The sequence below is a fragment of the Maniola jurtina genome, chromosome 5 (assembly GCF_905333055.1).
Source record: "Maniola jurtina chromosome 5, ilManJurt1.1, whole genome shotgun sequence".
In the NCBI taxonomy this organism is placed as follows: Eukaryota; Metazoa; Arthropoda; class Insecta; order Lepidoptera; family Nymphalidae; genus Maniola; species Maniola jurtina.
In genome coordinates, this window is record NC_060033.1 from 4,622,510 (window position 1) to 4,645,821 (window position 23,312).

General features: G+C 35.1%; 1 protein-coding gene across 2 annotated transcripts in view; it reads right to left on the reverse strand.

Moving 5' to 3' along the window:
• LOC123865274 (zwei Ig domain protein zig-8-like) overlaps nt 1-23,312 on the reverse strand; it is a 142,602-nt gene that overhangs the window by 12,590 nt on the left and 106,700 nt on the right. For both annotated transcript variants that reach the window (XM_045906225.1, XM_045906224.1), the window contains exons 3-5: nt 8,819-8,952; nt 5,874-5,951; nt 4,997-5,129 (exon numbers count right to left, since the gene is read on the reverse strand). In XM_045906225.1, the coding sequence (XP_045762181.1) occupies nt 4,997-5,129; nt 5,874-5,951; nt 8,819-8,952 (345 nt within the window). The remainder of the gene's footprint in view (nt 1-4,996; nt 5,130-5,873; nt 5,952-8,818; nt 8,953-23,312) is intronic.

Sequence of the window (23,312 nt, forward strand, 5' to 3'; positions counted from 1 at the left end):
TTCTACTAAAAGTTCATTTATTGCTTACTAGAGGACGCCCGCGACTTCATCCGCGTGAATTTAGGTTTTTAAAGATCCTGTGGGAACTGTTTGATTTTCTGGGATAAAAAGTTTCCTTTGCCAATCACAGGTACGTAAGTTACCTCGGTACTAAATTTCATACAAATCGGTTAAGCGGACGGGTCTTTAGGAATCCCGTGGGAAATCTTTGATTTTCCATAATAAAAAGTAGCCTATATGTTAATCCAGGGTATAATCTATCTGCATTCCAAATTTCAGCCAAATCCATCCAGTACTTTTTGCGTGAAAGAGTAACAAACATCCATACATTCAAACTTTCGCGTTTATAATAATAAGTACGATATTTGACAGCATAGTGGACAGTTATTGTTCAGAATAGCTATTTCAAACCAGTCCGAAACATTTGATTCAGTGGTAGGTACAGGTATAGCGCATAACTGAGTAGCAAAGTGTATGTAGAGCCAATCAAGAGCGCAAGAAACTGGCGAACAGTGGAAATATACCTCTCCAATGTGAGTTGATGGTATGTTCAGTTTTATCTCTGCTGCAGAATTTAGTCATTTGGTCTTATAGTTGCCAGCTCTTTGTCTATATATTTCTATGTCTACGGTCTAGACTCTAGAGGAATGATTTTCTTGCGAATTTTCACAATAAGTACTTTGAGTTGATGGCTAGTGAACGTGTCATTTGAACAATCTAAGTTGGGGAGAAACAAAATTGTTTTTTCGTCTTCTTTGTAACTTTTTAATGTAATCGTTAGTGTAATCTACATTTACAAAATATCAAAATTTTGGGCTGAAACACGTTATCAGATAGTTTCATTTGATTTAAGAGGAATGTCCTTCTAGCTTGCACCCCGGGGACTGATAAAGAATAATTTTTGTACCGGAAAATCCAAGAATTCCGGAAAATCACGCAGGCGAAGGCGAACTAGTATTTTCAATTGTAAAAATTTAACAATGTGTTGCGATAATGTTTTTCTTGCAGAGTGAAAACGCCAAGCGAACTTTAAATACCTACCAAAGAAGGAAGAAAATTGCAACGTAGCGCTTGCAATTAGCGCAAGTTTGCAACCGTTCCCAAACAATGAAGTTCAAAATTAATACCGAAAGTTTTAATTATCATGACTAACAATAGCTTTAATGTAATGTCAAACGCAATAAGATTTTTAATTAAAAAGATTATTCAAACGCTTTTTTTTAATATTTACTTTATCGACATTTTATTCGTAAATACATTTATTTCCCTACCTACATACAGATATCATTTCTCAGACAAAATTATGTGATGACACTAAAAATAGTTATTTTTTTAGTTATTTTAGTGTAATTTTTTATTACATTTTCAATCGAGTAAGAAGTGACGATGCAGCCTAAGGTTGACCGCACCTGCCTAGAAGGTGCACTCACATTCGCTCTTCTTATGAAATCACAAATATTGTAGCTAGCGGGGAAAATTAATAACAATTGTTTATTGTTCTAAGCATTTTTTACGAAAAACTGGCATACATATAACAAAAAGTGTAAATTAAAAATTTATAACACCTCCGACAAGTGAAGGTTACAGTAACTAGAAAAGAGCTGATAACTTTGAAACGGTTGAACCGATTTTCTTGGATTATAGCTAAGAACACTCTCGATCAAGCCACCTTTCAAACGAAAAAAGCTAAATTAAAATCGGTTCATTAGTCTAGGAGCTACGATGCCACAGAAAGATACACACGTCAAACTTATAATGCCCCTCTTTTTGGGTCGGGGTTTAAAAATATTATATTAAATTAATAAATAACGCCTATTCTCCGAATATTCGCTAACTTTGAAAGCCGAGACTAAGTTTAAAGCTCAAATTTTCCATGTCGTTTAAGAGGCAAGATGCCAGGCAAGTATAAACTACTAAGGGAACAACCAAATCGCAGCGTAACGTCGCCGTATAGTCTGCAATTGTCGCGAGTTTGCGATAACTTTCCAAACAAAGGGGGCTCAAGATTAAGATTGGAAGTTTTAATGATTAGGAAATTTCGTCGTAATTTATGCTCGCAGCACTTTTATATCCGAGAGCAGGGATACTTTGACGATGGAAACTCCTGATTTGTTTTAAACGATAATACAATATTTAGATAAACATAGAAAATATAAATAACCAACATTTTCATATTTTGGACGAGGCTAGAAAATGAGGATACAATAATTATTATTTAGCTTGCAAACAAGTTGAATTTATTATATAAACTAGCAGATAACCGGCGTGTGCTACTACCCTGAAAATATTACATAAAAACCGGTTAAGTGTGAGTTGGACTCACACACGAAGTGTTACATACGATTATATAATTTATACGTAACTACTCGTACCTAACAAATTCATATGGAATACTGCAAGTTAATTGTTGTTTTTCAAACGTTTTAACCCCCGACCCAAAAAGAGGGGTGTTATAAGTTTGACGTGTGTATCTGTCTGTGGCATCGTAGCTCCTAAACTAATGAACCGATTTTAATTTAGTTTTTTGTTCGAAAGGTGGCTTGATCGAGAGTAAAATCGGTTCAACCGTTTCAAAGTTATCAGCTCTTTTCTAGTTACTTCACTCGTCGGGGGTGTTATAAATTTTTAATTACCACTTGTTGAGTCTGCGTTTTAATTTAACAATTCGACAAGAAAGTGTTCTCAAAATTATTGCTGTAGAATAAAGTTGTATAGATATACTGATCAAACGAAAAATATGACTTTGTTAGTAAAATTTTTAAGAGTTTGCAAAAGTTTGCTGGCTGGTTACAATGAGGCTTTAGATTTAGATTGAAACTTTTTACGGTTAAAAGTTTCAGAATAATTTATGCTTGCAGTCTTATTGAATTTAGAGAGCATGAGAGTACTTGCATTGCATTTTGTATGCAACAGAATTAGCTACAATGACATTTACTACAATTCTTATAATCGCACCCCGTATTTACACAGGAACTGGTGAATACCTACATCAATTATGTTACTTGTTAAAAGGTTCTAAAAAGTAAATTAGGCAACAAATTTAAAAAAAAACTTACTTTTTTAAAAGAAAGTTGATAAAACTGGATGATATTAATCTAAGACTCAGCCATGAGTGCCGGCAAGACGCCAGACAGCATTAATTACAGAGAACGCGACCAAATTGTAAAGTCGAGAGTCGCCAAATTGCTTGCATTGTCACGACATAGGCCAAGGTTGTTCAACATTAAAAGTAGGTATTTCTTCAGTAGGTCTAAGTCGTCATCAGTAGGCCTAATTTTTTCCGTCAACTTTTGGTTTCTCGTGTCGTCATACCTAATAGATGATGATATCCCAGATTTCATCCACGTGGATTTAAATTCTGTAGAAATCCCGTGGGAACCCTTTGAAGTCAAAGTCAAAATCATTTATTCAATTATTAAATTAAATTATTTGATGGTCGAAATTGTTAAATTTGTTCGATATAGTGGTGATAATTAATTACGTGACTTAAAACTAAAGCTACGAGGGTTTCAAACGCGCCCAAGTCTGAGAAGAGCCCACAACAAACTCAGCCGGGTATTTTTTTTTACTATCACCACTCATTCTTTATACTGTCTCCGGAATGCAAGTACAATCTCTCTGTACCAAATCTCATCGATATTAATTAGACGAATGAGTCGTGTAAACGTAACATACGAACAGATATGTATATAAATAATTAGAAAATTATGTTAAATACTATGCAAGTGTGGATTAAGCGCACAATATAACCTAACCAAAGTGGCTAAGAGTTACTGAAATTGCTAGGTATGTCAGTAAAATAGTAGAAAGACAAAATATAAAGAACGCAACCAAAATTTCAAGTCAGGTTTCAGTGTCACAACTTTTACGACAATGCAATTTCGATTCAAAATTGAATGTTTTTCATGCCTCAGCTCTCCTATTAACAGGACTCTCTGCGTCACACGCTTCATACAATCGTAGTTCCAATTTCATTTGAATATTAAGCAACCAAAGTCCATGAAATTTTGCAGACATATTCTAGAAACTAATATCTGTGTCAGTGGTGTTTTAGATTTTTCTAAAAATATGTAGTTTTAAAATTACAAGGGCTCAAAGATTTGTATGTAAATTTTTAAGACCGCGTAACTTTGAAACCGAATATTTTAACAGAAATCTGGAAAACCACAGACATAGATATTAGTTTCTAGAATATGTCTGCAAAATTTCATGGACTTTGGTTGCTTAATATTCAAATGAAATTGGAACTACGATTGTATGAAACGAGTGACGGAGAGAGCCCTGTTAAATGTTTTTCATCTCTCAGCTCTCCTACTAAAGATGGAATTCTTTTCCTCTACTTCCCAAACAGGAAAATTTTGCTTCCTCCAGTACGTAATTAGGTTGTCGTGCTACGCAAGGGTTTTAATGACGTTTTCTTTCATAATGATATTATTTTTCATTCACGTTGCGGTGTTCTACATCTTTACATTCGTTTTGTGATCTTTGTTTTTCATTTTACCAGTACACATCCAAAATACAGGGACTTGATAAGATTTGTTGGAATATATGGTGTATTGGGAAATACGCTAAATGAGATTTTGTATTGATGTGTGAAACGCGAAACCTTTTATCGTATTATCAGTACTTTAGTGGATTTATATTATAAGTCAGGCTCGAGCCACGACGGGATACGGTCGTAGAATTTTGGAGTCGTATAAAGTAATTCATGCTAGACCATTCTTTGTCTCGGCACAAATCTATTAACAAATTGCACAGCTTTGGCACCGTACGGGCTTTGAACGGCGTTGTGTGAATTATTTCTTACTAAGCTTTCGGGAAAAATGTAACTTTTCCCTGCTCCGGGAAGAATGGCATGCACATGAGAAGGCCTATTCCAACATTGGATAAACAAATAAAGAAAGTACAAATAAAACTTGTTCGAAGCAAATGCAAAAAGCAAAGCAATGCCGTAATTGGAATAGATTTTTTAATCAATAGTGCTATTTCTTCTTACCTATAACGTTAAGTTGAAATGCTAAAGACATCTTCGGTTCAGTGTTTACTTGGCATTCGTAGATCCCAGCATCCCTTTCTTGCGGAAACTTGATCTGCAAAGTCCAGTTCTCCGATTTGTCAGGCCGAATGACCTAGATAAACAGAAATGGATTAGATATTTATCTACCCATTCAGAGAAAACTTAAAAGACCGAGTGTAGGCATATATTTTTCCAAATAAACAACTGAAATACAATAACTTAGTACGTCACTAAGTTAGGCAACGTTACAGATTACAAATTAAAAAGTTATTTCATAGCAGCGAATTCTTCACTATCACTATCAATCGATAGACATCCACTACTGGACATAGGTTTGTAGAGACTTTCACACTATCGTGTGCAATGGCGAATGATTTATTATAATATGATTTTTCTTATTTACCTACCCATTTTTTACCTCATGTTAGGTAATTCAGTTGTCTTTGCTTTAGTAACGGTAGTTATTAGCAGTTTTTTTACTACTGACAGCTTACTAGATCTTTTTTTAACACGAATGCCAAATCTTCCCATTTTCTTTAACTACATACATCACCCAGTATTTTCGTAGCGTCATTCGTAGCAACGCTGCGCCGCCCACCGCGCCACCGCTTTCTGGTGCTACGACTGATGCTTCATAAGAATTTTTACTGTTGATCTACTATTGATTTATACTATTGATATTTTTTAAAATAAAACTTGATGTACCTACCCATTTACTTAATCAAATTACTGTGAATTACTGCAATTGAGATAGATCTATGCTATTTTAGTACTTCATTTATAATTTCTTTTCGATTTTGTCTTATATTTTGTTTTTACTTGGAACTTGTTTCTTACTAATTTGAATATTACTTACTTGAAACCTTTGGTCGGACGTGTAGGTTAAAATTCCAGCAGTGAGTATGTGAAGATCCCTTTTTCTTATCCACGATACCTGCAAAAAATATACAAACTTAGTTCAACGAGCCGTGTAAAACGTACATATTTTAATCAGTAACCATCTCCTCATAATAAAGATAGGTATACGTTTATTTTAATTTTACGACACTATTTGTAAAAAAGCATTTTTTTTTAATTCGATGACAAGTAACACTTGAACGCGTTCTCACCTGGTGGTAAGTAACAATGCAGTATAAGATGAAAGTGGGCTAATTTGAAAGGAGGTGGTAGTTTTATTAAACCCTTACTTGCCACTGATCAGTTTTTACGTAGTGGCTATCGTACTGAAACGCTGAATCGTTTGATGGTAGGTACGTATTTGTAACTAGTCACGGTGGAAATTTCTGACCAGATCAAGCCAAAAATAAATTAAGATAAATTAAAATTGCAATACTATGTTTGTTTATTGGTTTGTCCTTCGGTCACATCGCAACTGATCGGCATGATTTTTACCCGACTGCAGCAAAGCCAAAAAGAAGGGATTATGATTTTAGCAGTCTATATATGTATGTGTGTATGTATGTGGGTATGTATGTGGGTATGTATGTTTGTATCCAGATTCTGTATGTTCCACCGTAGCGCCTAAACTACTAGGCCGATTGTGACGAATGAGGTGTCAATCGATTCGTTGTAAAGGTCCGGGTGACTAGGCTACACTTTAAACGAAAAAAAAAATGATCTAACGGATGTTACATGAAAAAAGGTGGGGGTCTCCAAAATTTTTTTTTGCTATTGTATCGATTTGGATATCAAATGAAAGAAGAAAAAATTTTGAGTTCATAAATGTAAATGTACTACAACATTAAAATATACCAAGCGACAGAAAAACAATTTTAGTATAATATTTCAGCGTTTATTAAGACGATCGCAGTCGGGTTTTAGTTTTCAACTTTATCTTGTTGCATGGGTATAGTTAAAGACCTGGAGAGTGACATATTCCACTTTTGTAACGGAAAAACAGAGTTCCCGGGGATTTAAAAAAAATCTACGTGACCGAAGTCGCAGGCATCAGTTAGAATGAGATAAAAACACATGCAATAAACTACACAAGCGATATTCTTCCAACGTTTGTTATAAATGGTTACAATATTTTTCCGTTCGGCTCTATAGCCGCAAGACATTGACCCCTCTTTTGACGATGGCAACTAGAGCGTGAACTACTACTATACTACCTACATCCATACTTACATGTTTCGCGTTTGTAGAGAACTCAGAGAACTTTTGTTTTATCCAACCTAAGGTTCTAAACATTACGAAAATAAAGATGTTATTAGGGTTCCGTACCTCAAGAGGAAAAACGGAACCCTTATAGGATCACTTTGTCTGTCTGTCTGTCAAGAAACCTATAGGGTACTTCCCGTTGACCTAGAATCATGAAATTTGGTAGGTAGGTAGGTCTTATAGCACAAGTACAGGAATAAATCTGCAAACCGTGAATTTGTGGTTACATCATTAAAAAAAAAAATTAAATGTGTTTCAATTTTCAAAATAAGATAACTATACCAAGTGGGGTATCATATGAAAGAGCTTTACCTTTACATCCTAAAACAGATTTTATTTAGTTTTTGATTTATCGTGCAAAATGTTGGAAAAAATACCCGAGTACGGAACCCTCAGTGCGCGAGTCTGACTCGCACTTGGCCGGTTTTTTTTAAGTTTCTGTACCCGCAGGGTGCCTACGACTAGGTTTAGCTATCTGCGTGCCTTTCAGCCTAATCCTTCCAACAGTTTGAGCTGTGCGTTGATAGATAAGTCAGTCAGTCACCTTTCATTTTATACATAATATTTTAGATGAAGACCTTTAAATAAGGTTCCAAATATTATTATGTTGTTTACAAAAAACTCTTTTTCTGGCTTCAAAGGGACCAATTGTCATTGTTTGTAAGCGCATTGAAATTTATTTCCTCCTACAAAGCTTTTCTCCTTTATTTTCTCAGATATACCCTCAAGGCATTTTACTAAGCCGTTTCGATATAAAAAGTATAAAATATTTTCGGCGAATGACAAAAATTTTACCTACCTTTCATACACGCATAGGTGTCTATTTATTATTATAATAGTAACAAAATACAAGCTTATTGCTATTTTATTCTACTCTGCCTTTGAAAAGGCAAGTTAATAGGAATATACATTATTTTTTGTGTCTCACTGAAAAAAAGTTTAAAATTAATACACAGCAGAATATTGTACTAACCTATTTCGGAAGAGCTACGCAAGAATGCTGTATTAACGTATTAGTTTCGTAAAGAGCTACGCAAAAAGTATCTATTAGGTATACTGTTTATTTTACGTGAAAAGAAAACAGGTACTTTAGAACCATGCAAACGCATTTCTAGCTAGAAAGCATAATTTTCATGAAACTTTGGTATCTGAAGAATTAACTACATACATGCATGATTTATCAATATTGGTTAAGAAATGGGGAAAAGTTATCTGACACACACACATAGATTGTAAATACCTGATTATTAACAGGGCTCTCTCCGTCACTCACTCCATATAATCGTATATATTGCAGGCATATTTTAGAAACTATCTGTGCCTGTGGTGCTTTAGATTTTTCTAAAAAAATGTAATTTTAAAATTACAGGGCTCAAAGATTTGGATGTGAATTTTTAAGACCGCGTAACTTTGAAACCGAATATTTTAACGGGAATCTGGAAAACCACAGGCATAGATATTAGTTCCCGGAACATTTCTACAAAATTCCATTGAGTATGATTGCTTAGTATTCCAATGAGAGACGAACTACGTTTTTATGGAGCGAGTGACGGAGAGACCCCTCTTAAGACCATTGCTAAGATCTAACAGGTGGTTAAAAAAGATGCTATAAACTGTAAGTATTTCAAATAAACATCTTACCGCTTTGTCGCCAAGATGCTCAACCCTACAATGCAGAAAAGCGGTCTGCCCGACCACGGTCGTCACATTCCTCGGCACATTATACTCGAAGTACGGGAACGACCCCACGCTGTCCTGGCCGAAGTGCGCCGAGTCTGCAATGTGAACAACGCTGTAATTATGTTAATAGACTCATTAGTTTACATAGCATAATTTTGCTTTGAAAATTTGCTGCTAAATTTAAACTATTTGAGCGCATGAAAATTTTGAATACACTTTGAAGTGCATTACCTATTTCTATATCTAAATAATATATGTATAAATAACAAGTGTAAATTAAAAATTTATAACACCCTCGACATGTGAAAGTTACAGTAACTAGAAAAGAGCTGATAACTTTCAAACGGCTAAACCGATTTTCTTGCATTATAGCTAAGAACACTCTCGATCAAGCCACCCTTCAAACAAAGAAAAAAACTAAATTAAAATCGGTTCATCAGTTTAGGAGCTACGATGCCACAGACAGATACACATGATACACACGTCAAACTTATAACACCCCTCTTTTTGGGTCTGGGGATAAAAAGGTGACTGAGTGGCTGACTGACTGACTGATCTATTAACTCACAGCTCAAACTACTGGACGGATCGGGTTGAAAGGCATGCATTAGCTATTTTGGTATAGGCATCCGTTCAGAAAGCATCTTGAAAATTCAATCCCTTAGGGAGTTTAACCCCTAAGGGGTTCAAAGTTTGTGTAGTATACGCGGACGTAGTCGCGGGCTTAAGTTAGTAAGTCTACATGAAGTTAAAAGAAATAATGTTATAACTACTTTCTACTTTTCAGGTGCGTAGGTAATAAATAGATATTATATTTCATCATATTTTCTCATTCATAATTATTCATTTCTAGAAAATTACGTTTAAAGTAATTACATATCAACGGCTAAATTTCGTAGATGAAAACATTATCTTGGAATACAATTAATGTGATATTAGGTGCCTTATAAATAAGTAACATGACACTAAGCTTGAGAGATTGAAAATTTTCCATAGACGTATCAATCTATTATAAACAGCCTAAATGTTTGTGAAATTTTGATTATGATTGTGCTCAAATGGAATGGTAAATGATACGATTACCGTAAACAAAGGTGAGTTGATTAAGCCATTATTCGGGTCTGGAACATCTGAAGAATAATGGAACAGGAATGATGAGTACTAGTCAAATCAGCGACTTTTTATGAAACGTCAAAACGATCGCTTAATATGGGAGCTTGTAATACACAGATGTGAAGTCATAAATATTCGACGTAATTTGCCATACTTTTTTAGTTAGATCGATAAAAAATGGTTAGCGAACTTAAAAGTAACAGTGGACGTTGATTCTACGAACTATGTAAGACCCAGTATTTAATAAATTTAAGAAATAATTTATTTTTGAGGATCTAACGCCAATCCATTGCTCGAAAGCGGCGTGATTGAAGGAAAAACTAACAACCAGCCAAACCCACAAATCAACAAACAAACACACTTTCGCATTTAAAATTTGGGTCGTGAGGTAGTAAAGGAAGTGGATAGTGGTAGCAATAACTCTAAGATCTAAGGGTCTCTATTGACATTCAAGTGTTGACAAATTATTGATTTTTTTCTACATGCTATTTTTTATTTGTTATACTAGATAATTTAAATTTTACAATAGTATTTTATTCCCTTGTTATCATCTAATTTCAAAAACTAGAAGGAGCCATTACTGCTAGGCTATTCAATTTTCGACCTTCAATTTTTGAAAGTCAGACGTTATATCTAAAGTTTATTTCAATACTGGATTAGTGAAACCATATCAATGCCATAATTGAGAGCTCTATTTGCAAAAACCTATAAAGTACGATGAACGTAAGTCGTGGAATGGGTAATAGGATCGACTTACTCAATAAACTATAACTCCTTTACAACCATGCGTAATAACATATTGTTTATACCTATTTATAAAGGTTTCTAGTAAATAACCTAAACCTATCTAAATATTAAGGAAATAGTGACTGACTCACTGACTGACTGATGTATCAAAGTAGATGGATTGGGCTGAAATTTGGCAGCAGATAGCTATAATGATGCAGATATCTGCAGCGAAAAGATTCAACAAAACAAAAAAATTCAACCCCTAAGGGGGTAAAATAGGGGTTTGTAATTTCCGTAGTCCACGCGAATGAAGTACCTAGCGGGCATAAGCTAGTAAATAATACAGTAACTTCATTCCTTCTCCTATTTAAAGGTTTTCTGGCAAATAGCTCTCTGACCGGAATATCGGAAGAGATTTGCTGTCCATCGGAACAGGGTATCGGAAACTATACCATTGACATTTCCAGGCATGGAGAGATGCCAAAAAACTTCGGCGTTGTGTCATTGTAACCTGCCATAATATTTTCGTGGTATTTATTTACACCTAAAGATTGATTTATCTAACAATCTTTAACTGAGGAATAGATTCAATGTATTACGTAGGTAATAAGTAGTAAGTTCAGTTACATGAAAGGTAAGAAAAGTTGGGTTAATCACAGGTAGTTAAAGTAACGTTTAAGTTACCGCTATGTACTTTGACTCTCATAAAAGCAAAATGGGTTGCACAAGTCAGGGTTTGTTAACATTGAACCATCTTACCTTCAATTTCTGTCAAGGTGGAATGAATTCTGACTTGTGCAACCCACTCTGCTCGATAATCAAAGTTTAATAACCATGGCGTAATTTTAACCACATAATATGTAGGTAATTCGATCTTCATGTGAGAAATATTTCAGTTCGTGGCTGTTTAGAATAGTGATAATATGGTATTTTATTGTACTAGATTAAGTGAATTATAAAGCATTCAAGAAACACCTTTGATTTAATTTGGCACGGATAGGTTGGTTATTACTGAATTAAGGCGAAGCAAAAATTTTCTTTCTGCTTATTTCAAATAAACAGATGTCAGAATATCAGGTGTAAACTGGTATAAATTATACTTTACTTCATCAAATGTCAACCCTGACAAAGTAAAAAGGTATTCTGTCTACGGCATTTTTGATAAATTCTACCCGAAGTTGGGGAAAGATCCAACATTGCCCTCCCTGTAATGCGACACACTAGCAAAGTGGGCTGTAATTATGTTAATAGACTCATTAGTTACCATGACGCAATTCACCTTTGAATTTTGCACTATATTAAGCTCAAATACAGCAGCTCTCTTTGGTAGAGTGTAGTGAATAACTACAAAGATGAAAGGGAATGAATAACATTTTACTTCGCATTCATCATTTCTATTTTAGCTACTAAATTTTACACACTTTAATGCACCTAGGTTTTGTTTCTTAGATGTTAAGATTTTTAAAAATCTTCTAACCTAAAAAAGACCTAAAATCAATGAAGAAAATATTCACAGGATAGAGATAGGTGGTGAAATCGACTATAGCAGGCTCGAGCTCATAAAGGGATGTTGTACCAATGATAATGATGATGAGAAAAACTAAATTCTGTAAATAACACCGAAAGATATTGCCAAGATAGATCGGAAGGGGAAGAAATCAACTGGACTGAGATTTAAAAAACTGGAGAATATGTTCAAAGGGTAGAAATGATGGAGAAATCGCCTGAAGCAAGCCTAGACCCACAAAGGGTTGTAAAATAATACGAGAAAATATGTTCAAAGGGTAGAAAATGGTGGAAAAATTGACTGGAGCAAGCCTAAGTCACAAAAAGCTGTAGCGCTGATGATGATGAATGATTAAATTATGTGCAAAAATTATGTACGTCTGGTAGTTTAAATTAAAACACAATTTGATATACGTTATTGGTACTACAAAATTCAACAGGTAATTCAAATACTCGTATTATACATAAACAATGACAAAGCTGCGGTGTGAAAGGTAAATCTGAAAATAAATTTCCACGCGCGTTTGTAAAACATTTACGCGATAATGTTTTTTGGAATTCCGTTTGCAGCCCGGCCCAAATGGAATGGCAAATGATACAATTAGCGGAAACAAAGGTGACTTGATTAAGAAATTATTCGGGTCTCCGACAGCATCTGAGTTCTAATGTGGGCATCCGGAAGGTTTATATCCGTGAATGGGCCTCCGAGACCCCTTTTAACGTTGAAGTGTTAGTAAAAAGTTTGTTGTTATGTGTTATGTTTGTTGTTGTACGGTGTTATAACTTCAAAACAGAGGTGTCGCTGAAATTGTGTTAAAGTTATTTTATTTATCACATTAAAGATGGCATGAACATATCCAGGAATTAGTTGCAGCAATTGGTTTAAAAGGGGGAATTTACACATTCGCAAAAGAAGGTGCGACGACTGACGAGCGAATACGCGAACTATTCACACATTAATTGACTTTGGGCTCGTCTCGCAACTGCGCAGTGGTGAGATTATGCGCGACATGGCCATGACACGAATGACGAGTGGTGAAACAAGTCGCGATAGCAGTAATTATGTCAATTCATGGTAACAGAAAATAATATTGATGGTAGATTTACACGAAGCCGACAGAGCCCTTAAAATGTTATTTGAAGTTAAAAGATACCTATTAGAGACATGGTTTTCTTTAATATCCTTACCACCTTCTGATATAAATAAATGACCAGTTCCTTCACTTGGTGAAATTTCTGAAAATCCTTTCTTAGCAGGCCGGACTCACTTGATCACCTGACTAGGGAAATACGGGTATGCATGCGACGACGCGCCTCTTCGACTCTTGTCTCTTAAGAAAGAGAGCGATAAGGGATAAAAGATTAAGCGATAGAACGAGAAGCTTTTTTAAATTTTAGGCCGCAGCACTCTGCGAGCTAAATCACAATAACGTTGCTATAAGAGTCGCTATTTGTTTAAACGTCCTTTTAGAGTAAGGCTTCTATATCTGAAAGGTATAATTAAGTATTCTGTGGCTGTACAGGCTGTATATTAATAGATCAGTCAATCAGATTACGTATACAAATAAGAATTTCTTAAGTGTAGTAAATAATATTGTAAGGATAAAATAATTACATTTAAGTACTAGAGACTAAGGCGAAGGATAAGAGAGCCGACAGCACTGATCTCAATATTAAGCTCTGGTATTAAACAATCACCTGCAAAATATCTCCAATTATAATAAAAGCTTGGGTTCAAGAACGCTCATCGACTCCGTATTTCATAAAATTGAGTGACAATTTGGGCTCCTAAAAATGACACTAAATTGTACCCATCTCTGTATTTTATAATTCCTCCTGCATTTTAAATGAGGAGTGGGGAAGGTTATGTTGAGAACTTCTGCTTCATTTTATCAAAACTTTCTATAAGGATGATCAATTTAGACCGTTTATTGTATAACTAGATAATGCCTGCAGCTTCGCCCGCGTGGATTGGTCAGATCCCCTGCAGCATCAGAATTGAGAAGTTGGAATCCAAATTTTTTTTTGGAACAATGTCGCAAAGTTCCTTTATCGATTAAAAAAAAATACGCAAATCGGTTCAGAAATCTCGGAGATATCGATGTACATACGTAGAAAAACACAACTCCTCCATTTTTGAAAGTCGGTTAAAAAAATAGCCAATTTTACTCTTTGGCTAAACCTCTACTTGTCAGTGAAAGTCCTGTCAAAATAGGTCCAGCCGTTCCGAAGCTTAATCCGTTCAAACAGACAAACAGACAGACAAACAGTTATGGTATCGTTCAAATAACCATATGAGCTTAATATGAGGTAGTTGTTACGAAAATGCAGACAGACACTCCAATTTTATTTATTAGTTTAGTAGTATAGAAGTATAGATACGGATTCACCATGCCCATGTAGGTACCTACTCTTATCTTCATTCTAATATTACTTTTCCACAGAATCCCCGGACGGAGCTTCGAAGGCGTTCCCAAAACGCATTAGATAAAGTGTAACGGGATAGAGCGCGTCTTGGAACATTTCCCAAGAAATAAATTCCAAAAAGACAATGCCTATTAAATTATTTGAGCCGGCCTTTTAAAACACCTTTGGAATCGTAAAAACCGGCTAAATGAGATGTGAACCGCGCGATTTAAGACGCGCAATTTAGCTAAATGAGGGTAGGCTACAAAAAGGGTCGCTGGGTGTCACAAAGTTGGATGCGGTATTGTTTGTACAAAGTTAGTTTTATACATCCAATCATAAGAGCTGGGATGAGATAAACAACACGATGGCGTAGATACTTTTGTTATCGAAAAGTTACGCCATTGTTTTGGGTATAAAAACAGTTTTTATATTATTATGCCAATGTCAATTACAGGGACACAAGCTACCTCGATACCTTTCATACAAATCGGTTAAGCGGATGGGTTTTTGGGAATCCCGTGGGAACTCTTTGATTTTTCGGGATAAAAATAGCCTATGTCCGTCCCCGGGGTATAAGCTAACTCTGTACCAAATTTCGTCAGAATCGGTTAAACTGTTGGGCCGTGAAAAGGTAGCAGACAGACAGACAGATACACCGACAGACTGACACACTTTCGCATTTATAATATTAGAATGGATGACACTAGGGAACTTTCTTTAATCGGAGTAGCGCATTAACTAAACTTTGACACTGTTTCCTTTATTGTAAGTTAGTTTTACTAGTTTGTTGTGAATGTTGTTAACTGTTTACGATTGCAACTTTTGCTAAAGCCAGTAAAGTTGCATGACCGAATTCCACTGACTACGCTGACCCACTTCGATTTTGTGATCAAAGTTTTTATATATCTATACTAATAAATAAAATCGAAGTGTCTGTCTGTAACTTCGAAATAACTACCTCATATTAAGCTCATATTATGGTTATTTGAATTGTACCATAACTGAATCAAACGTTTTTAAAATTTTTATCTGTCGCTCTATCTGTCTGTCTGTTTGAACGGGCTAATCTTCGGAACGGCTGAATTTTTTATTTAACGATAGAGGAACTTTGTGACATTGTTTCATAAAGAATTTGGATTTCAACTCCTCAATCCTGCTGCTGCAGGGGATCTGACCAATCCACGCGGGCGAAGCTGCGGGTATCGTCTAGTAAATAATAAATTATACCTAATATACAAGTTAGCCCTTGACTGCGATCTCACCTGATGGTTTTTTAAAATTCAGATACAAGTTAGCTTTTGACTGTAATCTCACCAGGTGGTAAGTGATGATGCAGTCTAAATTTAATTTGGCTTGATCGAGAGTGTTCTCAGCTATAATCCAAGAAAATCGGATCAGCCGTTTGAAAGTTATCTGCTCTTTTCTAGTTACTGTAACCTTCACTTATCGGTGGTGTTATAAATTTTTAATTTACACTTGTGTTATAGTAAGTAAATATACAAATATGGAGTAATTTTAATAAAACAAGCATTATTAATAAGGCACGTTTACTAATAAATTAGCCGTGTATCACTCTCGATTTTTAATTGAAATTGTAGCTGTCTATATTGTTTATATTGAAAAGAGCTTCAGGTTAATTTGCGCCCCGTTTTATTCCGTGGCACGCAGTTTGATTATTCTCCGTGTAGTGTTTTTGGTGATCCGTACTCAAAGGGTAAAACCGGTGTCCTATTAGTGTCACTCTGCAGTCTGTCCGTCTGTCTGTCCATCTGAGTGTCCGTCTGACTGTCCGTCTGACTGTCTGTCTGTCTCTGTCTGCGTGTCACAGGTCTCTAGCTCGTAGACGAAATGATTTACAAACCTGAAATTTTGGTGTTAAGTAACTAGAAAAGAGCTGATAACTTTCAAACGGCTGAACCGATTTTCTTGAATTATAGCTAAGAACACTCTCGATCAAGCCACCTTTCAAAAAAAAAAACTAAATAAAAATCGATTCATTAGTTTAGGAGCTACGATGCCACAGACAGATACACAGATACACCGATACACAGATACACACGTCAAACTTATAACACCCCTCTTTTTGGGTCGGGGGTTAAAAAATATGTCATCTAGGGAGTCCTAGATACATTTTAATGTATTGGCATTATTTTACTATCACAACTACGAGACCGTAATATGGAGAGTAGGAGTGAGTACAATACGGCATAAAAGGCCCCACAATAGTAGAGATTTTGGCAACGTGCCGCGTCTTGAGTATGTCAATGAACGGCCCGCTGTACATTTTAGACCATTCTTGGAACTGGGTACAATTTACGATTTTAATATTATACGACTTTGTTATTATGTACCTACTTACATTATTCACTATGACTTCACTAGGTACAACAATTTTTATAAAATACCAAAAATATTTATGTGAACTACAATTATAATGTTATGGCTAATTGTAAATATGTATCTTAAAATATTGTATGTACATGATAAAACTAAACCAAAATAACAGATCTCAAGGTATTGCTACCGCTTTTACAGTGCGCCACGAGCAAAAGGTTAGCACTAGGTTTAGAATATTGTCAATTCATTAACCCCCGACCCAAAAAGAGGGGTGTTATACGTTTGAAGTGTGTATCTGTGTATCTGTCTGTGGCATTGTAGCTCCTAAACGAATGAATCGATTTTAATTTAGTTTTTTTTGTTTGAAAGGTGGCTTGATTGAGAGTGTTCTTAGCTATAATAGTAATCGAAAAAAAATCGGTTCAGCCGTTTGAAAGTTATCAGCTATTTTCTAGTTTTCTTATAGAGATTTTTGTGTCGGAGGTTTTTTAAATTTTGAGTTATTTTAGTTTAAAGATTACGTACAACAGAATTAGCTGCAATATTAATGTACCTTAAAGAGACCAAGAAGAAAAGACTCGTAAGACTTCAGTAATATCTTATCTTGTAAAACATCAAACGTCAATAAGAGAAGCTGAAAAAAAAATTCAGTAGACTCTTGCAGTCGATGCAAGAAGTTAAAATGAAATTTTTTAAAATATGTATGCGATAGTATTTGTACGATTTTATAAAAATATTTTTATTTAAACATTTTGAGTACCTACCTATAATGTAGCCTAAGGATAAAACCCTTAGGCTACATTATACTCAAAATGTTGTTAAACTTTATTTCCTTTTGTAAGAGAATATAAGGTAGAGCAATGGTAATTTTAAGTGTTTTTCCTATTTTCCGACACGCTTCATTTGCTTCTGGCGTTTTATTCCTTTTGTTATGGATGTCTGGCATCCATTTTGTAATACCGCTTTGTAAATACGCTTTTTGGAGTTCCTTAGCGATAAATTAGAAACACGAATATATTTTGTTCGCCTTAGACTTAAAAGAAATATTATTTACGTTAGATAATTATAAGTACTTTAATTTGATTTTTTGTTTTGCCAGTTTGATATCGTCATGCGAAAGTTGGGTATTTTTTACCGATTAATGCCTTAGTATTATATGGTGCAATAGGAGAAAGGGCAAAACCCATCATTTCTAAAATATTACAAAGTACGTATATAAGTCGGAACTGAATTTTTATCCACTATGATGGCAAAAGTATGTGCATGTGTGTGTGGATGTATGTGTTTGTTACTCTTTTACGCAAAATCTATAAAATGGATTTGGCGTATAATATTTGGAATGTAGATAGCTTATAAGTTATACCCTAAGTTAACACGTAGGTTTCTTTTTATCGCGGAAAAAGTTCTCGCGGGATTAAAAACCTATATCCACATAGACAAAGTCATAGGCACGATTAAGTTTATAATATTACTCGCACATTAGCACATTGCTATTATTAGCACATTAGTATGGATGTGGATGAACCTTTATGGGATTTGGAGTGCAAATTTTTGTTTTGAACATGTTTCTGAACACAATTTATGTTTAAAGATTAGAAAAGTTGAATTTTTCTAGTTTTCTAAAGAATTTTATACAATACCGTCCTCTGTGAAACTCTTATGAGTGTTCCTAGTAAGGTTATTAATTTAACTGGCTTAACTCGGTAACCCTACCCACTTGACCCTTAACTAAGCTGCTTATTTTCTACTTAAGTGAGCGGAAGTTCTGTTGTTTTCGCCTTGTATAGTAAACTCTTTACTTGCATGTCTACTATAAAAAAAATGCTATACAAAATTACTATGAATACTATAGAATACTATGCGATATAAAATTAATAATATTTAACTACCTAGTTTAGTATCTTTTTAAGATACTCGAATCATTATCATCATCTTGATCAACCCATCGCCGGCTCACTACAGAGCACGGGTCTCCTCTCAGAGTGAGAAGGGGTTTGGCCATAGTCTATCACCCTTGGCCAAGTGCGGATTGGCAGACTTCACACACCTTTGATAACATTATGGAGAACTGCAGTATTCCTCACGATGTTTTCCTTCAAAAAGCAAGTGTTATTTAATTACTTAAAACGCACTGTATAACTCCGAAAAGTTACAGATGAGTGCCTGGGATCGAATCGATTAGGAAACGGGTGTACTAACCACTACGCTATCACCAATCCACGCGTGACGGGAGCGTTGAGCTATGAGTATCGGTGTTCATTATACTTATATACTTACCTTATGTAACCAGCTTAATCCGGAAACCACACGACACTTGACCCAGTCGCGAGTCGCGTCTAAGCCGCTTAGATTTAAGCGAAAGTGTTATTCTTTTGACTGAAGCGAGGGGAAATTCTTTTCTTTCTTTAGTGTTTGAACGGGAGCCGCTTACGTAAGTCATAAATGGTCATATAAATGAACAATAATAGGTACCTACAAAAATCATCAAAATCATCATCATTATTAACCCATTCCGGCTTACGACTGAGCACTGGTCTCCTCTCAGAATAAGGGTTTGGCCATAGCCCATACAAGTCTGGCACGCTGGCCAAGTACGGATTGGCAGACTTTACACGAACAAGGTACTTGAAAAGGTAGCAGACAGACAGACAAACTGATAGACAGACAGACACACTTTCGCATTTATAATATTAGTATGGATAATGCACTAAAACGAATTAGGTACCTACTTATCACACTAATATTATAAAGGCGAAAGTTTGTATGTGTGTGTGTGTGTGTGTATGTTTGTTACTCCTTCACGCAAAAACTACTGGACGGATTTGGCTGAAATTTGGAATGGAAATAGATAATATCCTGGATTAGCACATAGGCTACTTTTTTATCCCGGAAAATCAAAGAGTTCCCAAGGGATTTCAAAAAACCTAAATCCACGCGGGCGAAGTCGCGGGCATCGGCTAGTAATTTATATCTCGCAAACTACTCAGCAGTAGAGTTCGCTAGTTAGCGCTCAAAAAGGATTACATCGTGCCTTTAGACCTAAGTATATTACTCACCGTGCCCTTAACATATCTATAGGTAATACTTATTATGTGTACTACTACTATGTATAATATTTACTATACGTAGTATGGGATGTGTATAGTTGGATTTAGTATATTTTGCATCTAATCTACCCCGTATTCATAAGCTCGGCATCCTTCACAAAAAATGAGTTGTATACGCAATGACATTCAAGAGAATAAGATGATTGATAACTTATTCATGGAAATCCATCAAATCGTTTAAGCTGTAGGGAGCGAACAAAGAATTATATGCACAACTGGATGATGCCCGCGACTTCGTCCGCGTGGATTTAGGTTTTTGAAAATCCCGTAGGAACTCTTTGATTTTCCGGGATAAAAAGTGGACTACGTCAATTTCCGGCATGCAAGCTACCTCTGTAGCTACAAAATTTTATATCAATCGCTTAAACGAATCTAATCCCGTGGGAACTCTTAGAGATAAAAGTGGCCTATGTCATCTCTGTACCCATCAATATCGGTTAAACTGTTGGTCCGTAAATAGCTATCAGATAGACAGGCAGACAGACTTATTTTCGCATTTATAATATTAGTATGGGTAATATAGTATGGTTAGTATAGTAGTAATTAACATATTATTATTTGGTATGGTGTGTTACATATTCAATATGTTTTTAACCCCCGACCCAAAAAGAGGGGTGTTATAAGTTTGACGTGTGTATCTGTGTATCTGTGTGTCTGTGTATCTGTGTATCTGTGTATCTGTGTATCTGTCTGTGGCATCGTAGCGCCCAAACGAAAGAACCGATTTTAATTTAGTTTTTTTTGTTTGAGAGGTGGCTTGATCGAGAGTGTTCTTAGCTATAATCTAAAAAAATTGGTTCAGCCGTTTAAGAGTTATCACCTCTTTTCTAGTTGTCTTGTAGAAAAGAAGGTTAGATAACCGTTAGGTTCATAATATTTTGTCAATAGACAAATGTCAAGCTGTCAAGATGGACGTTGCCTAAATACATAATTATTATTATTTATTTGAAAATGATGTTTTGGAAAACTCAAATACTTTGGATCGTCGGGGGTGTTATAAATTTTTAATTTACACTTGTTAATGTATGATTTTGCTCTGTTGAGGAGTAATAAGGTTTTATTTTGGAACCCTCACAGCTTTCAGTTTGTTCAGTATGTCAGTATTCCTCTCAAATATTACAGTGAATTAAGGTAGATTACTACTTTAGTTTACATTTGCATGAAAGCTTAACATTAAGTCGAGAATATTCCACTGCATTGTTGAAAAACCATTAAAACATGCACTTTACAGCGAATTACTCTGCTCTAGTTTACCGGATAATTTTACCTAGGTACCTCTTTTTTCTTCAAATAAATATCAGTTTTACTGTCGGCGTGCGCTAGATTTAATACAATTTTTACCCGATTGCAGCGAAGCCCAAAAGAAGGTTATGTATTTGGCCTGTATGTATGTATGTATGTCCGTTCCTTAGATGCCCACTCGTAACTTAATGAGATAATTAAGTAACGAGTTATAAAGGCTTAATCGATTTGATAGTTGATATGTCATTAGATTCGACTTGACGATGCAACGGTTTCTTATTTAAATTTCCCAAATGGAACAGGATTGTAATTGACTATCCGCGGGAAACCCCTACCTGCCAGAATTTAGATTCGCTACAATGCAAAAAATACAATTTCCAAAATGCCCAGGATCGTACCTTAACCCCCGAGGTCCATCCTACGCTTAAGTAATAATTATTCCCGTCTTGTTTTTAACCCCCGACCCAAAAAGAGGGGTGTTATAAGTTTGACGATCTGTCTGTGGCATCGTAGCTCCGAAAGTAATGAACCGATTTTAATTTAGTTTTTTTTGTTTGAAATGTGGCTTGACTTAATCGAGATTGTTCTTAGCTATAATCCAAGAAAATCGGTTCAGCCGTTTGAAAGTTATCAGCTCTTTTCTAGTTACTGTAACCTTCACTTGTCGGGGGTGTTATAAATTTTTAATTTACACTTGTTACTGAAGAAGTTACAGCTTGACTTTAAGCTTTAAAATATACGACACGATAACTCGTTACCGCTTCCATGAATGAGCCACAAAGAGCTTTGAATATAGAGCAAACCACCTTAAACTTTACCTGTAAAGTTTAGATTGTATATGGGTCTATAAAACAAACGTTAACAAGAGCTGTGCCTCACACCGCACTGTAAGATCGAAAGTTTTCTGCTTGGTGATAGTAAATTTTGTATTAGTTGTGGTTATGATATTAGAAGTATGTGTCTATATATAGATAGCATGTATCCATGTTTGTTTTTACGTACATATATGCCTCTTGAATTTCAAAACTACTGATTCGTTCTTATGATCCTAGTGACAGCTTAATTTCATACCAATTAAATCAATATGATAGCAACCGGTGACCCCGCCGTACAAACGAAGGAAGCACAACTATCGACCCACTATCGACCAAATCTCTGTAATTACACGTCACGCACACAAACTCAACATAAATTCTACGAAACTGGCCACTTAACACCTTCCGATACGCATTTGACACAACGTAGTGATTATATTTTTTTGTTTGACACTTCAATGAAATAATTTAATTTTAAATCGTATCGTAATCGTGCTGTGCAAATTACACAACTTCAAATTGAAGTCTAGGGTTGTCAGAAAATAAATGGGGTAATTTTGCCTAAAAATGAGCAATTTTTTTTTCATTATATTTAGACAAATATATATTTTATTTTTGATGACAATCATAATATAACTAAGCGAAAAAGGCTGTTTTGTTAATTAAAAGATTTTAAATTGATATTGAAATTTAACTAAAACAAAACTTATTACTAAATTGTAGTACATTTAATATACCAGTCTCCGTCATAATAGCTGCATGCCAAATTTATCATGAAGTACCTAGGTACCTACGTAATTGGTGTACGTACGTTGGACAGATAAAAACATACGTTTTTATCTGTCCAACGTACTTACCATGTTGTCTTCTATGTTTTTTGTAAATGTATATGTTTGTGTGTGCAATAAAGAAATAAATAAATAGGTAATCAAAATCTTACTACATTAATAATATTATTTAGTTATAGTTAGTCCATGATAGGTAGTAGTATTGGCATCACTCAGAAAAGCAGGTATTATTTAAATATTTTTATCGAATTATTGGAATGTCCTCTCCAAAACCAACACAAAAAAACACAAGTTTAATGTGTAAGGTTATCCGAGAGTAATAATCTAAACAAACTAATGCCAAAATAAGTAATTTAATTAGAGCGTGATTGCTATCACAACATCTAATTATCCAGTTCACAATCCAAAT